Source organism: Canis lupus, chromosome 1, assembly GCF_003254725.2.
Source record: "Canis lupus dingo isolate Sandy chromosome 1, ASM325472v2, whole genome shotgun sequence".
Taxonomy (NCBI): domain Eukaryota; kingdom Metazoa; phylum Chordata; class Mammalia; order Carnivora; family Canidae; genus Canis; species Canis lupus.
This window is the reverse complement of record NC_064243.1, coordinates 21,940,489-21,954,896: the sequence shown is the minus strand read 5'-3', so window position 1 is coordinate 21,954,896 and position 14,408 is coordinate 21,940,489. Positions and strand designations below refer to the sequence as shown.

Sequence of the window (14,408 nt, the reverse complement as noted above, 5' to 3'; positions counted from 1 at the left end):
AGCTTAATGACTGTAAAAATAGCCTGGTGCTATTTTAACTAGAAGTCTACAGAATGGTTTGGGATTTAGTGGGGGAGTGTGTGTCACAAGTTAGGTTTTACAACAACTCATTAGAAGGCTAGAGTGTAGTTTTGTGAGTAAGAGTCTAATATCCAATTCTGTGATTGCACAGAATGGCTGTCATTTCTGCTTTAGTGTGCCTCCTGAATAACAGTTTGGCATTTTATGTCTCCAGAATATAGAGGTTGATGGACTATCTTATAAGCTGGAAGGCCTGAAAAAATTCACGGAATATACTCTTCGATTCTTAGCTTATAATCGCTATGGGCCAGGAGTATCTACTGATGACATAACGGTGGTTACACTTTCTGATGGTAAGTCATAGACAGTGAAACTTGACTCACGTATTTGGTAGTAATGAAATAATGTTGCATGTATGCTATAGATTGCATCCTTAAGGTTTTCTAATTGAAACTTCATGGCACATATTAGCATAAATTAAAATTTTGACTAGTTCACTCAAGCTATCTATTATGGTTAAATTTCAGTTTTCAAAAAGGTATATTCTATACCCTGTGTCAGAATTCCTAATAGGTAATCTTCAAAAGTGTGGGTCTTACCTAAAAGCTAAAATTTTTGAGGTGAGGAGGGGTCTCTTTATGTCTGTAAACACAAACTGATTTATGCATGTGTATGGACTAATGTACATCACTCTGTCCCTTTTTAGTTCTCATTCTAAAGGGGATGGATGATGAAAAATGTAAGCGATGGACAGCCCTCCTACCTATGCCACTTAAATTGAAAACATTTTGTAAGGATTTAGGCCAAATAATCCAGTATTGAAGGTATTAAAACTAAGCAGGATAATGCATAATTTTACTTGGACCTTGCCTAACAGGTGAAATATTACACATATTTTCTGAAATATCATAAAAGAGAAGAAGAACTCTTAATGAAAAAGATGGATTTGGCAAAGCAGTAGCAGAGGAAACTAGAGATCTAAGAAAAGAATAAGAAAAAGTTGGGAAATTTAATGACCAGTCAAAATAAAGGACAGCGGCGTATATGCTATGGGGCCAGTGAAATTCAGGCAGGTGTAGAAATGCAGAGATGGCCTCCATGAATATTAAAAAGGCAACAAGCTATCTCTTTTCAGCAATGATTTCCATGTTGCTGTATATAATTCTGTAAATTATTGATCTTCTGAATTTCAAGGAAATAAAAAAAAAGACCTTAACTTGTGATTCCTTAACCAATCCATCATGGTTTAATCTGGAAAAGTATCTGGGTGGATATTTCACACAGTATCAGTGGATCGAGGAAGGTCATGCATGTTATTAAGGACAGTGCTGCAAAGACACAGGAAGGATGCTCATTTGCAATCTCAACTTAAAAATATATTTTATATGTGACACCACTTCAGTATCATTTTTAATGCCCATCCATCTGATTCTGTTATTGAAGACAGAATAGAATATTTATTGGCAGAATAAATTACTTCACAACTTATAATTATAAAAATAAAAGGAAAACAAATGAAAATGAATATTTTACATAATTTATGTAGATTTCATTCACACTCTGAACTGTAATACTGTGGCCTTATTCTCCACTTTGGTTTTGAATGTCATAAGTGAGAGAGAGAGATTATTACTCATTAGTCCAAGAATTATTATCTCTAAGTGTTGCAACAGTTAGGACTTAGAAAATACCTGTCACTAAATAAAAGGATTTCATGACCCTAACTCTACAAGTGTCACCAAGCAAAGGATGCCAACTTATCTTTATTGATGTATTTGGTGGGAGAAAGCAAGAACTGAGTGGTCCCCTTGGAGTGGGCTCCTGGACCTGCTCCCCATTCCTCTTCACAATCAATTCATCTTTTTTGATTTCCAATGAAAACCCCTGCACTCTTGGCTTTCTATCTCTTGTTATCCAGTCAGTCCCCTTCTTCCTCTCTATCTGATGTCTTCTCTCTATCGAAGCTGTCCATGCGGAGGGCACACATTATACAGAGATGTATTTCATCACATTTCATAGCCTCCCACTTCCCAACCTGCAGTCGTGAAGCTGTCTTCTTGACTTTCTGGGTGTTATAAAAGGGAGATGTTGTGGGAATTAAATGGGCTAATCCATGCGAGCACCTAAAATATGAACATGCCATACATTTAAGTGTTCAATAAATGTTATCTATAACAATGCACATGTCACTTTTTCTCCTTCTACTACATGTTCCTTAAGGTGAGGGATGCTGTTATATTCATCTCTCTACTCATCATCTCAGTAAATACTTGCTGAATTAATCAGACAGTTCAGCCAAACAATACAATTTTTTGTATGTGTAGATTTATCTTTCGGACTTCCCGTTTATGTGGCTAATTTAATAGATGACTGTGTCTACATCTGTGTTAGAGAGAACATTGTGTTTCTTATCAGGTCAGAGGAACCCTTACCATAAAAATTTATATTGGGACCATAAAAAATGGAATAAAAGCAAAATAAAAATGCAAGTAATTTTTTTTTCTGAATCAATTATCCCAATGGTACTCCTGTTATGCTAAAATGCTTGTGAAGATTTTTATCCTGATAAGCTGTCATCTCTAATTTAGCCTGCTTTTTAATTGTATTTCTGGGAAGAAAAATTGTTTTTCATTCAGATTCCTCCACTTATTGTGTCATTTCTTTATAACGATCCACTTCTTTAAACCATTTGGGATTGTAGAATATCAGATCTAGGCAGCCTGGTATTTAGTGTGGAATGTAACTAGTTTTGCCAATTTGTTCCCAAACACTGTCTCTTTAACTAGTTGACAACTGTAGCTCATTAAAATATTTTATGAGTCAATTAATATTTATGAATTTCCATGCAGGCTTGCTCTGTGCCCAAAAGTGGAGGGAACCAATTTCATAGGCAAACTTAGCTTTAAGAATGTGCTTCTTACGGTTGTCACTGGTATTTATTGAGTACTTATTAGTGCAAGGCCTTGCTCTAATCACTTTGCTTTATTAACCTTTAATCCTCATGATACTATAATTTTTTCCCTACTTTACAGATGACAAAACTAATATTAGAAAGAAGTCAAAGGTAAGCAGCAGAGCCAGGTCACATAAGCTAGTAAGAAAAGGAGCAAGATTTAATGTGAAAAAATCTTGAATTTCTCTTATTTTGTAATGAATTTCTCATATGAATTGCTTGAAGTACAAAGCTCGTAATCATATATCAGTTATTTCAATCCATAAATCATGTTCAAGACAGCACACATTTGGTAAAGAGAGGGATTCAAGTGTCTGTCCATATGGACATTCAGTTACAAATGTGGGGACTTTATGTACTCTACAGAATGTATCATCATATCAAACCACCATGTGGCACCATATTGAGGGGAGTTTCTAGACCAAATACCACAGATTGGCTTTAAGGAACCTGTTGTAAATGATAAATTGCTTGACATTTTAAAGAGAAAACAATGAACTATGGTCTTCTTCTTTTCCTCATGAGACAACAAAATATCTTGGGAAATCAAATAAAGAAAAGCTCAAACTAATGTGGATTCCATTTACTTCCACCAAGCAATTAACCCTATCTACTATATCTCAATAATAGGGGAATTGATAGTGAGAGGCGAGGAGTGGAGATAGATAACTAAAAATGCTACAGAAGAAACTCTCTACTTTATTTCCTGATTATGTAAAGCAAGAATAGTCAATGTACTAGAAGTTTGTGAAGTTATACGATGGAGCACTTGGCATTTTTTTCAGTCGGTGCCTATTTTAATCTTCAGTGCTTTACAGAATAATTTGAATATGGATCCTCTTAAATTCTTCTTCATTGTGAGGATGTCAGTCTATTTAATTTTTTCCGATCACACACATTGTTATTATTTCCAGCATATTCTATTATTTCCTCTTTTAAAGAAATAGACTGTGGAGATGGTCTTATTAAAGCCTCTGCATTCTCGCCTTTCCTGAAAACTGGACTGGGAATGTCCATGGGCCTGTGAAGGTAGTTCAGGGAAGTCTGTTTCATTAATGTAACATTTGAGAAGAGTTGAGAATATAGAAAGATTGCCAAATGCAGAAGAGCCCTTCTATTTTAGCTTTAAAAAAAAAGAATCTTAATGTTTTAATCCTAGTAACATAAAATGGAATATAATATATAAAAGAATGAAAGTTTTAGAAATGAGTTTTGAAGGAAACTTATCTATTAAGAATTAAAAAAAAAAAAAAACACACACATACTTTAAAAGCTCCACGAAAAAGGACTTCCAAATACCACCAAGCATGTGAAAAGATGTTCCTCATTATTAGTCCTTGGGGAAAAGCAAATAAAAAAGCAATATAATATATATATATATATATATATATATATATATAATGAAATGACTAAAATGAAAAAGATTCAGAAGTAAAACAAAGGTTGGTAAGGATATGGGAATACTGGAAATTTGCTATATTCTTAATCAGGGTGTAAATTGATGTGACCACCTTGGAAAATTTTGTCTACTAAAGCTGGATGTATATATAACCCCATAGGGGTTTCTACTGCTATCACTGCTATCAGGATTTCCAATCCTAGGTATATAATGAAGGAAATGAGTGCAGTTATTCATCAAAAGACATGTACAAAAGTTTTCATAGCAGATTTATTCTCAGAGCCCCAAATTGAAAATAATCCAGTGACATTCATCAATAGGAGTAAATATAAAATATAATAGTCACGTATTAGAATATGTAGGAACAATAAAAAAGCAAACAAAAGCACTGAAACTACTGCAAAATGAGCCAGAAAGAATGAATCCCAAGAAATAATAATGAGCAAGAGAAACCAGGCTGAAAAAAATAACTGATTGCATTTTTAGTAAGCTCAAAAGCAAGCTAAACTAATCGATGGTGTTAGAAATCAGAATAGTGGTTACTCTTAGAAGGATATTGATTGGGAAAGGACCCAAGTGAACTTTTCAGGATACTGAAACTATTTTATATCTTGATCTAGGGGGTGTTTAAATTCACATTTAACACACCACACACATATAACTTTATCCAATAGCGCATATAAGATTTGTGCATTATACTATGTGTATGCAAACATTAATTTTAAAATATAAAACTGCAAAAATAAAGCTTGTTATGACTAAAACCTTGAGTATGAAAAAGGTTTTATTATGTCTTATAATCTTTCTGTTAATTAATCAATTAGCTAATTAATTCAACACATATTTGCTGCACGTGACCCGCATGCCTGACACTCTTTGATACTGAGGATTCAGCATCAAAAGGGACAAGAATCCTGGACCCTGTGGGGATTATATTCTATATTTGAAAAGAAATATAATATGAACTAAAATAAATAGAATAAAAAAGCCTATTTCTTAAATCATAAAATATTTTTTGAAAGAATTCTTGCTGACCTAATTTATGAAAACAAGCCTCCGGTGAGCTTTTTTTTTGTTTTTGTCACAAGCTGTGTTGACCACAACTTTCACCAAGTACTAAGATAAGAAATTCAAAATGAAAATAAAGCAAGTGATTATAATTCTTATGGTGTCCAGAAAGGCCCAGGAGCTAGTATTTAAGTAAGTATTCATTTGTTCATGTAATCGAGTCAGTAACTATTAATTGAATGTCAGTTTGTGGGCTGTGAAGATTAATCAGACATGTATCATGCCCTCATGGTGATTACTTTTCAGAAGGCAAACTCAGAGTAGGGCATAAGTGAATTCATATAGATGAAGGTAAATATAAGGACCCTAGAGAAAATATAAGTACCCTAGAGAAATGTAGATATTATCCAAGTTCAATTTCAAGAACGGGCAACATGACAGAGAAGGGTCCATAAATTCTTGAAAATGCTGAGAGCATTTCTTTTCTGGTAAATCAATTTGTCATGAACACAATAGGGACTACTCATTTTACAGATTAATACGTGGTAAGCGTTTATTGAATACTATTTGCATTTCTTTTGTGGGGCAGAGAGCTTTATTCTGTTTATGACTCCTCTAGGACTTCCAGGATAGTGTCCAACACATCCCAGCCATTTAGTGAATGGTTATCTTTGAATTACTCACGTGATGGAATATTCACTTTTTGATATGGTAAATATTCACTACAAGTATTATGAAGAAAGCTGTGCACGTCCCTCCTTCTTCCATGAAGGAATGTGACAATCAAAATGCAGACAAAAGAAAAAAATAAACCTAAAAAATCCACAAAGAAAAATAAACTGCTTTTTTGTTAATGGAACTGATTCGATGAATGCTATTTGATAACCTGTTTCCATCGCTCACCCATAGGTTTAATTACAGGCATATATAAGGACAGATGTATTCCTTTCACTTTTTAAGAGATAATAAAGATTGCGGTAAGAGGATTAAGCAACATGAGTGACCATTAGCATGACACATTTTATAATAAAACCATGCAGATCCTGAAATACACAATATCTTAGGCCTTTAAAACCACTCTAGGAAATCTCCTGTGTGTTTTTATTGGTTTCTCTGGGAAGGTTGTAACCAGAAAGCTGTAATTAAATGGCAGTGATTGCTATCATGACAGGTGCTCTCTTGCCTAACAGTTTGGAGGTGGGGCTATCTGCACAGATTCTTATTTTGGTAAAATGAGAAGAAATAAACAGAGACAGCTCTTTTTCATCTCTCTAGGAAAAATGTTGAAGCACCACCTGGATCAGCCTCCCTAATTACCATGATGAACTGTGAAAGTCATGCTTTCTCTTTTCACAGAGGGCTTGTAGCTTGTCTTTTCTGACTTGGGCAGTAACCGTCTCACCTTGTTTTGTTCCTTTTAGTGCCAAGTGCCCCGCCTCAGAACGTCTCCCTGGAAGTAGTTAATTCAAGGGTAAGTCATCATATGGACAATCATCGTATGGTTTCACTCATACGTGGGATATAAGAAATAGTGAAAGGGATTATGAGGGAAAGCAGGGAAAATGGGTGGGAAAAATTAGAGAGGGAGACAAACCATGAGAGACGCCGGACTCTGGGAAACAAAGAAAGGGTTGCAGAAGGGGAGGTGGGTGGGAGGATGGGGTGACTGGGTGACGGGCACTGAGGGGGGCACTTGGTGGGATGAGCACTGCATGTTATGCTATATGTTGGCAAATCAAACTTAAATTAAAAAAATCAAGGGTAAGCCATAGAAAGGTTTACTATTTCATTTGCTACACGTGTGCTTTTCACTTGCCCATCCATTCACCTCCTTGGGTGCACGGTTGTTTCCATGTGAGGAGATGCTCCAGGACAGCACAGTGGGTGAGCAGCATGGATTCTGCATCTTCAATCACACTTGAGTTAATTAAAGGAAGAATTTGTTTACTAATAGCACACAGTTTTATAAATGTGATTAAAGGCTGTTCCATCAGGAAGCAAAGACATCTATTTATTTATATTTACCAGTATAGGATATAATGCGCTAGAATTAACAGTCGATTGAGGGAATAAACAAAACTGTCACCTTGAAAGAGGTGGAATACAGACTGCTTCCTGTTTCATCACCATCCCTATCGTTCACTTATAAATATATGCATCAGAGGCTGTTTTGGGGTCCAATGAGGTTATGAAGCAGTGTTATCCGGTGATTAATATCTTCCTGGCCTGGAACATTGATGTAACTTTCAAAAGAATTTAAATGAGGCTGAGTATAGCTGCAGATAAGGAGCCTAATGCCAGAAATCGGTCTTCTATAAACATCTCTTTATTTCAAGTATTCCTTGGGGTTGAAAATAAGCTAAAGCCATGTCGTATGGTAAAGCAAACAAGAATTGGTTTGGTTTGACTCTTTGACCACTTGGTTGTGTGCTCTCAGGGAAGTGATCTCACTCTTCCCGGGCCTCAGTGAGGGCAGATCAGTCTAAGCTCTGGGACGCAGCAGGGAAATTTTATGAGTCTTCAAGAAAACCATACTCTGGTTTTTATTCTAGCTTTCTCTTTTAATAACTGTATGTGATCTTGGAAAAGTTTCTGACTTCAGCAACCCTCTGTTTTTGTATTCATGGAGTATGAATGTCAATGCTTTCTGTATTGATTTACCATGAAGAAGTAGTAATAGAACACATACAGAGGATCTAATTTTGTGTCAGTAGCTATTCACTCAATGTACAATTCCATGCCAGACCTTGCAAAAATCTCCAATGAAGCCCTGTGTTATGACTATGATCAGATTTGCCTCTGTCAAATGAATTTGTCTTTTGGGACAAGTGAAAAGTCTCTAAAATTGTTAGCCTCTTACATTTTTATTCCCCATATTGGATAAGAACTAGTAAAATAAAATTTAAAATTAGAAGAAGTAAAATAAATAAACTTAAGGAGAAAACAATGAGCTAAAGGAAAATAACCAGAAGTAAATATCCCCTAAAAACTATATTATTATTGGCAACAACATTAAATGTTTTGCATATGTGCCACTCAAATTAGGAGACTGCTGAATCACAGTCAAGTAGATTTTTACGGTTATTGTAGGTTGTTAATGAATGAAGTTTGGAAAACCTACTATGATTTCTCTTGTTTTAATGACTTCTTTTTATTTGGCTTTTCACCTGCCTCACATCATTCCTCCAGAGAACTCAGAAACTGATACAAACTATTTCATGCGTATGTGTCTGTGGTCATATTCTTTAAAAGTCTACTCCAGGAAAGATGAATGTTTTCTTCTGAAATGTGAATAAGGCATTATTGAATGACCTTGGATGCTGACTGTATTTAAATATGGATTTTTACTGCCCTGATAAGGGAATTCCTGTTTTGCAAAATTGGATTTTCAACTGATTTCTATATATGTATACAAATACTGCGGCCTGTACTCTTCTATAATATGCAATGCTTGCAACAACCAAATATAAGAGCTCCTGTTTCTATCCTCCCGTGGTTATATCTGTAACATTGTATTGCTAGAAAGTCTAACTTGTTCGTTAGCATTTTAGAATGAACATAGCAGGCCCCAGCCCTGGAAAACCGTTTATTTGCCTGCCTTTCTCTCTGTTAATCTTATTTTCTAGCATTTAAGGAATTATAAAATATGAGTTTGAATTCTTCTTGGATTCTTCTTGGTTTTTTTACCAAGGAGAAAGAAACTGGATGGCCAAAACACTGTTTATTTATTTATTTATTTATTTATTTATTTATTTATTTATTTATTTATTTTTATTCCCACTATTGATGAAAAGACAAAAACAAGATTGTATTATGATTTTCTTCTTAGGTGTGATACAAAAGTTCTCAAGTATATTAATATTTACCCCAACTATTACCATTTTAAGAGACAAAACCTATTTAAAAGGGAATAGTTTAGTTGAATAAGTAGTAGTATTATCTTTCAACTAAAAGAATTACATTTATGTTTCTCATTTTACTTGGAATTTTTATTTAATATAGAAGGAACAGAGCTACATTTAAAATTTTTATTCTGTATAGTATTTTCAATTGCTGAGCATACTTCATCATTTTATTAACAGTCAATGAGAAAATTTGGCTGTGCTTATGTTTTTGCACACAGATCTCTAGGATTTCTGTACATAGAATTGAGAAGTCACTATAAGGCATAAAATGACCATTTATAGGTTGTTAAGGTTCTGGTTACCAATAAGCCAACAGGACTGAGAAATCATGTCCCAAGCTATGCAAACAGTATGGTTCTTAAACATTTAGATAAAAGAATGAAAAAGAATTCTGTTACTATATAGTTCTTAAAACCCTCATGCAGCAGATTACCTTTATAAAGCTATAATCATAGAACAGACTTGATTCCCTTTCTGCAGGCTTATGTGAACACAAATTTTGTTCTGAGGGAATGGCTTTATGTAGCTATAGATACTCATTTTAGGTAATAATGAGTCATGATTGTATGGTTATTTCTCATACTAAAATTTCTTTACAAGAAATAACATCTTCGTAAGAAAAGAGAAAATAATGGTTTACAGAATGGACTTTAAAATGTGACTGTTTTATTGGGAAAACTTTATAGGGATAATTTTCTTAAGATTTTTACTTTAAAATTCAATTATTATTTGAAGAAATAAATATTACAACCTAATTAGTTGGCTAGACTATAAAGCGTAAATTATAGACTGGGAAGAGCTTCTACTGGTACTTGACTATTTTCCTATGTTCTGATATAAAAGTTCTGGGAATAAGAACATTTAGAGACGCTACAATTCAAGATGCTTAGGCTCCTTTCCTAGCTCTTTGAGACCTTGGAAAGTCAAGATCCGTTTCATTGATTCACTCAACATTTGCTGTGTGCTTGCAATATATCTACTGTATAATGTGTACACAGATACACATGTGTGTATACTTATGTATGCACTGCATATACACCGACTATATGACTACATATACCTAAGTGACCCAGTCTTTGCCTTCATGGAACTCATGGTTTACTAGGAAGATATATGAAAGAAAATTCACTTTTATTGAAACCAAATTTGATCGATTATAACTCCTCAAAGTTACAATTATTTTCTCATTGATAAAATGAAAGGGTTGGAGAGATAATCTCTAAAATCTCTGTGGCTCCAAACATCTACGTCTGTATCTTCACTTGTCACACCATTTCTTCATCATTTTATCTTTACAGATTTAGAGAAAATAGACACATATATCGATCAAAGTATACCAGATTTGATTTACATGTTCAGATGCTTATTGATTAAGCACTGTGGCTGATTACCAAGAATGAAATTTTAAAATTAAATAAATAAAATCCAGTATATCACCAGGCATGGGTCCTTGTATAGGTTTAGATTTTTTAAATCTAAAAACCCACGTAGAATAGTGGATTCCTCTAGTTATATCATTGCACTTTTCTGGTGTTAAAATTCTTACCCTTGAACACCAAATACATCTATGTGGATGTAATTTTGTTGCATTCCTAAAAGCTAATACCCAGTGGGTCACTCACAGTTTGATAGTGTGTGTGATGCCTTAATTGCAACAGTAGATAAAGTGACTGGTGTCTCCCTCTATCTTAGTGCCTCACTCCCTCATGTGAGCATTTTGGCATGCTTAAATAACTTGAAAATTAGTTTAGTAATCATACAATTCCCTTTACCTGGAAACTACCCAAAGGGAGATTTAAAACAGCAGTTTCCAACTCCAGGAAACATAATGATCATTTTGGTCTCAGATATTTTAACATCTTTTTTTCTTTATTTTCTCTTTGTCTTTCTTTCCCTTCTTTCTTTGAAAACAAAGCAGCAAACAAACAAACAAAAGCAAAGCAGAGGTCATCTAAGTACTGTATCATTGGGTAACCTCAGGAGGGCATGTGGCATAATGGAGTAGGTTGGACTCAGGCCTCTGTCCCCTTCATTGCTCCAGCTCTCACATCAACAGAACCTGGGAGTCATTTGCATTTGACTCCCAAATGGGATAGACACTTGTTAGGGATTGTGAGCAAAAGTGTGAAAGTGAGGAGAGGAGAGAGAGTGGAGGAATGAAAAACAAAGAGCCAGTGTGAGTTACAATATCAATTTGCAGATCCTCTGGTCTTTTGGTCTTTGTTTTTTAGGTGTTTTTGTTTTGCCCCTGATGGGGAGTGTCTACCCTTGGCTGTCCAGAGGACACTGGAATTTATACCACATCCCGCCTAAAAACACAGACCCTCTTCTTCAGTCTGTGAATGGTGATCTCTGCCTTGCACATAGACGTAGGTCTCAGAGAACTCTTGAAAACAAACATTTTGTTTGTTTTTCTTCCAATCATCCTAAATCCTTCATAAAATACACTTTGGCCACTGAGTTACGTGGAGCTGGAGCTCTGAGTCCTCCCTACAATGAATTTAGTTGGTTCTTGAAATGCATTTATTGTAGAGAAAGAGGACATGCAGGAGACCTTGGGTGACTGATACCATGCAAAGATACACTAAAAACTGGCATTTACAATAATATTTACACTCCAGACTTTGTACTGGTGTTTTTACTCAATCTTAATATACAGAGCATTTCTACCTAATTATCATGTCTGGTCCAGTTATTCGTTAATACAATTCAAGTGGGTATAGATCTCTTGTATTTATTTTAGTTATTGATCTCTTCAATGATGCATTACCTGAGTGTTCTTGGAGTATAGACAATGTTCAGAGGGCCATGACTGAAATAGTCTTGGGAAGGGTGAGAGAGTGGGAACATAATTATAAGGCAGACAATGTTTCCTGATGGTTCTTACAGTCTAGTCTTTCTGTTTCTGCTATAATTTGTAGAATAGACTGGCTATAAACTTTTATGTTATTAAAATCAGACAACATGTAATTAATGAAAACTCTTTCAAGAATAAAACTGTTTGGGGACACCTGGGTGTCTCCGTGGTTGAGTGTCTGCCTTTGGCTCAGGGTGTGATCTCGATCCCGGGTTTGAGTCCCACGTTGGGCTCCCTGCAGGAAGCCTGCATCTCCCTCTGCCTGTGTCTCTGCCTCTCTCCATGTCCCTCATGAATAAATAAATAAAATCTTCAGAAAAAAAAAAAAAAAGAAGAAGAAAACTATTTGGTCTGTAATTTGGAAAGAACCCATCTTCATATATCTGTTGTCCTGCTTACATTTTTAAAAAACAGTACTTTTTATTGTAGTAAAACATATATAACGTAAAATTTATCATTCTAACAGTTTTTCAGTGTACAGTTAGTTGCATATTGTTGAATCATTACAACCATCCACCCTCAGAACACTTTTTTATCTCCTCAAACTGAAATTCTGCCCCCATTAAATAATAATACCCCATTTCTTCCCTTTCCCCAGGCTCTGGAAACCAATATTCTGCTTTCTTCCTCCTGACTTATTTTATAAAAAATGTGAGGAGACTGATTCATGGGGAAAAAATGTGATTGTCTTTTTACTCTATCTTAAGAGAGAATAAGAACATTCTTAAAGTTTTACATCTTCACAGGGAAATGAAGGATCTAATGAATTATAGTGGTCAAGAATATAGGCCAATGCTTTAACTGGTTGGGAAGAAATACCCCATTTCCCATTATTGATACTGCTTTCAGAATAATTCTGTTCCAAGATCCTATGTTCATGAATTCATTTGAAAAAAATCTACTGACAAAACCAACTGCATAGTTAATAATAGGGAACCAGAAGTATATGCATGGAGTTATTCTGAAGTAACCCTGAAAACATAACTTTAGTCACTTGCATCAGTTTCATAACCTATTACAATTTAGACCAGAGCTCTGAACCAGTAGATAAACGGATCCTTTGATATTTTTTTTTGAAGTTCCAATAAGTCAACAGTTTCTATTTTTTTTTCCATAGTGAAAACACAGTCAATGAATAAACTATGATGGGAAGGATATTTGGATTGTAAAAAAAAATAGATAACCAATTTTCAAATAGCACAAATGAATAATGCCAATTTAAATACATTCTGTAAATAATTTCAATAAAAGAATACACTGTAAATCAAAAACATATCTTCATATCACACTATCACTCATCCCCTTAGAGCTGTTTAGAGAATATTGACTCATGGTACTTTCCTAAGCAATATTTCATGGTTTGAAATGTAAAAAATATAAGTCTCCTATTAGAGACACTAAGGGCTGTGAAAAGTATTTTTTTAACTCTGTTTTGGTCAAATGATTTTTTTTTTAAGATTTAATTTATTTATTCATGAGAGACACAGAGGGAGAGGCAGAGACACAGGCAGAGGGAGAAGCAGGCTCCACGCAGGAAGCCCCATGCGGGACTCGATCCCAGGAGACCAGGATCACGAACCTCAGCAAAAGGGAGACACTCAACCGCTGAGCCACCCAGGCATCCCAAATGATTTCTTTCTATAGATGTCTTTTATACTAAATAGTATCCTTAAAACTTTTCCCAAGTTACTTACTTTGGAAACATCATATTCCAAACAAGAATTAAGTAGTTCATAAACTGAGCTAACTCATTTCCACAGAAAGTACATTTGTACCTGAATTAATTTAAAATAACAATATAAGTTAAGGGAGAAAAAGAAAGAAGAAAAGTAAATTTATGAAAAAACTAGAAGTGAATCTAGGAATAGTCTTACAAAACACCTATGTGCGTAATAGGGGGTTGAGAACCACCTATGACGTCTCTTACAGGATTCAAATAAATTAAAGGCATGATTAAATATCCATGTCTATATGAACTTTTTATAATGTGAACAGGATTAGAAGAATATTTTCTAGAATGTTTCAAATACTTACATGTATCATTTTTTTGTTGTGTATTTTAGGGTTATACTATATTGTTCTTTCCAAATTTATTCTCATTACTGCCATCTGGCACAAAGGATTCGGACAAAGAAACTAAAATAGGTTGTAGGATACCACCCTCTTGTGTGTTCTAGCTTCACTTTAATATTACCTTGCAATCTATACTTCATCACGCTCGTTTCTAATGGCTCCATTTCTGGTCGGCTCTGAAGGCAAAGCTCA

General features: G+C 34.8%; 1 protein-coding gene across 5 annotated transcripts in view; it reads left to right on the top strand.

The window, feature by feature from the left end:
* DCC (DCC netrin 1 receptor) overlaps nucleotides 1–14,408 on the top strand; it is a 1,086,886-nt gene that overhangs the window by 800,634 nt on the left and 271,844 nt on the right. For all 5 annotated transcript variants that reach the window (XM_035700550.2, XM_035700549.2, XM_025422244.3 and 2 more), the window contains 2 exons: nucleotides 236–374; nucleotides 6,803–6,852. In XM_035700550.2, coding sequence (XP_035556443.1) covers nucleotides 236–374; nucleotides 6,803–6,852 — 189 coding nt within the window. The remainder of the gene's footprint in view (nucleotides 1–235; nucleotides 375–6,802; nucleotides 6,853–14,408) is intronic.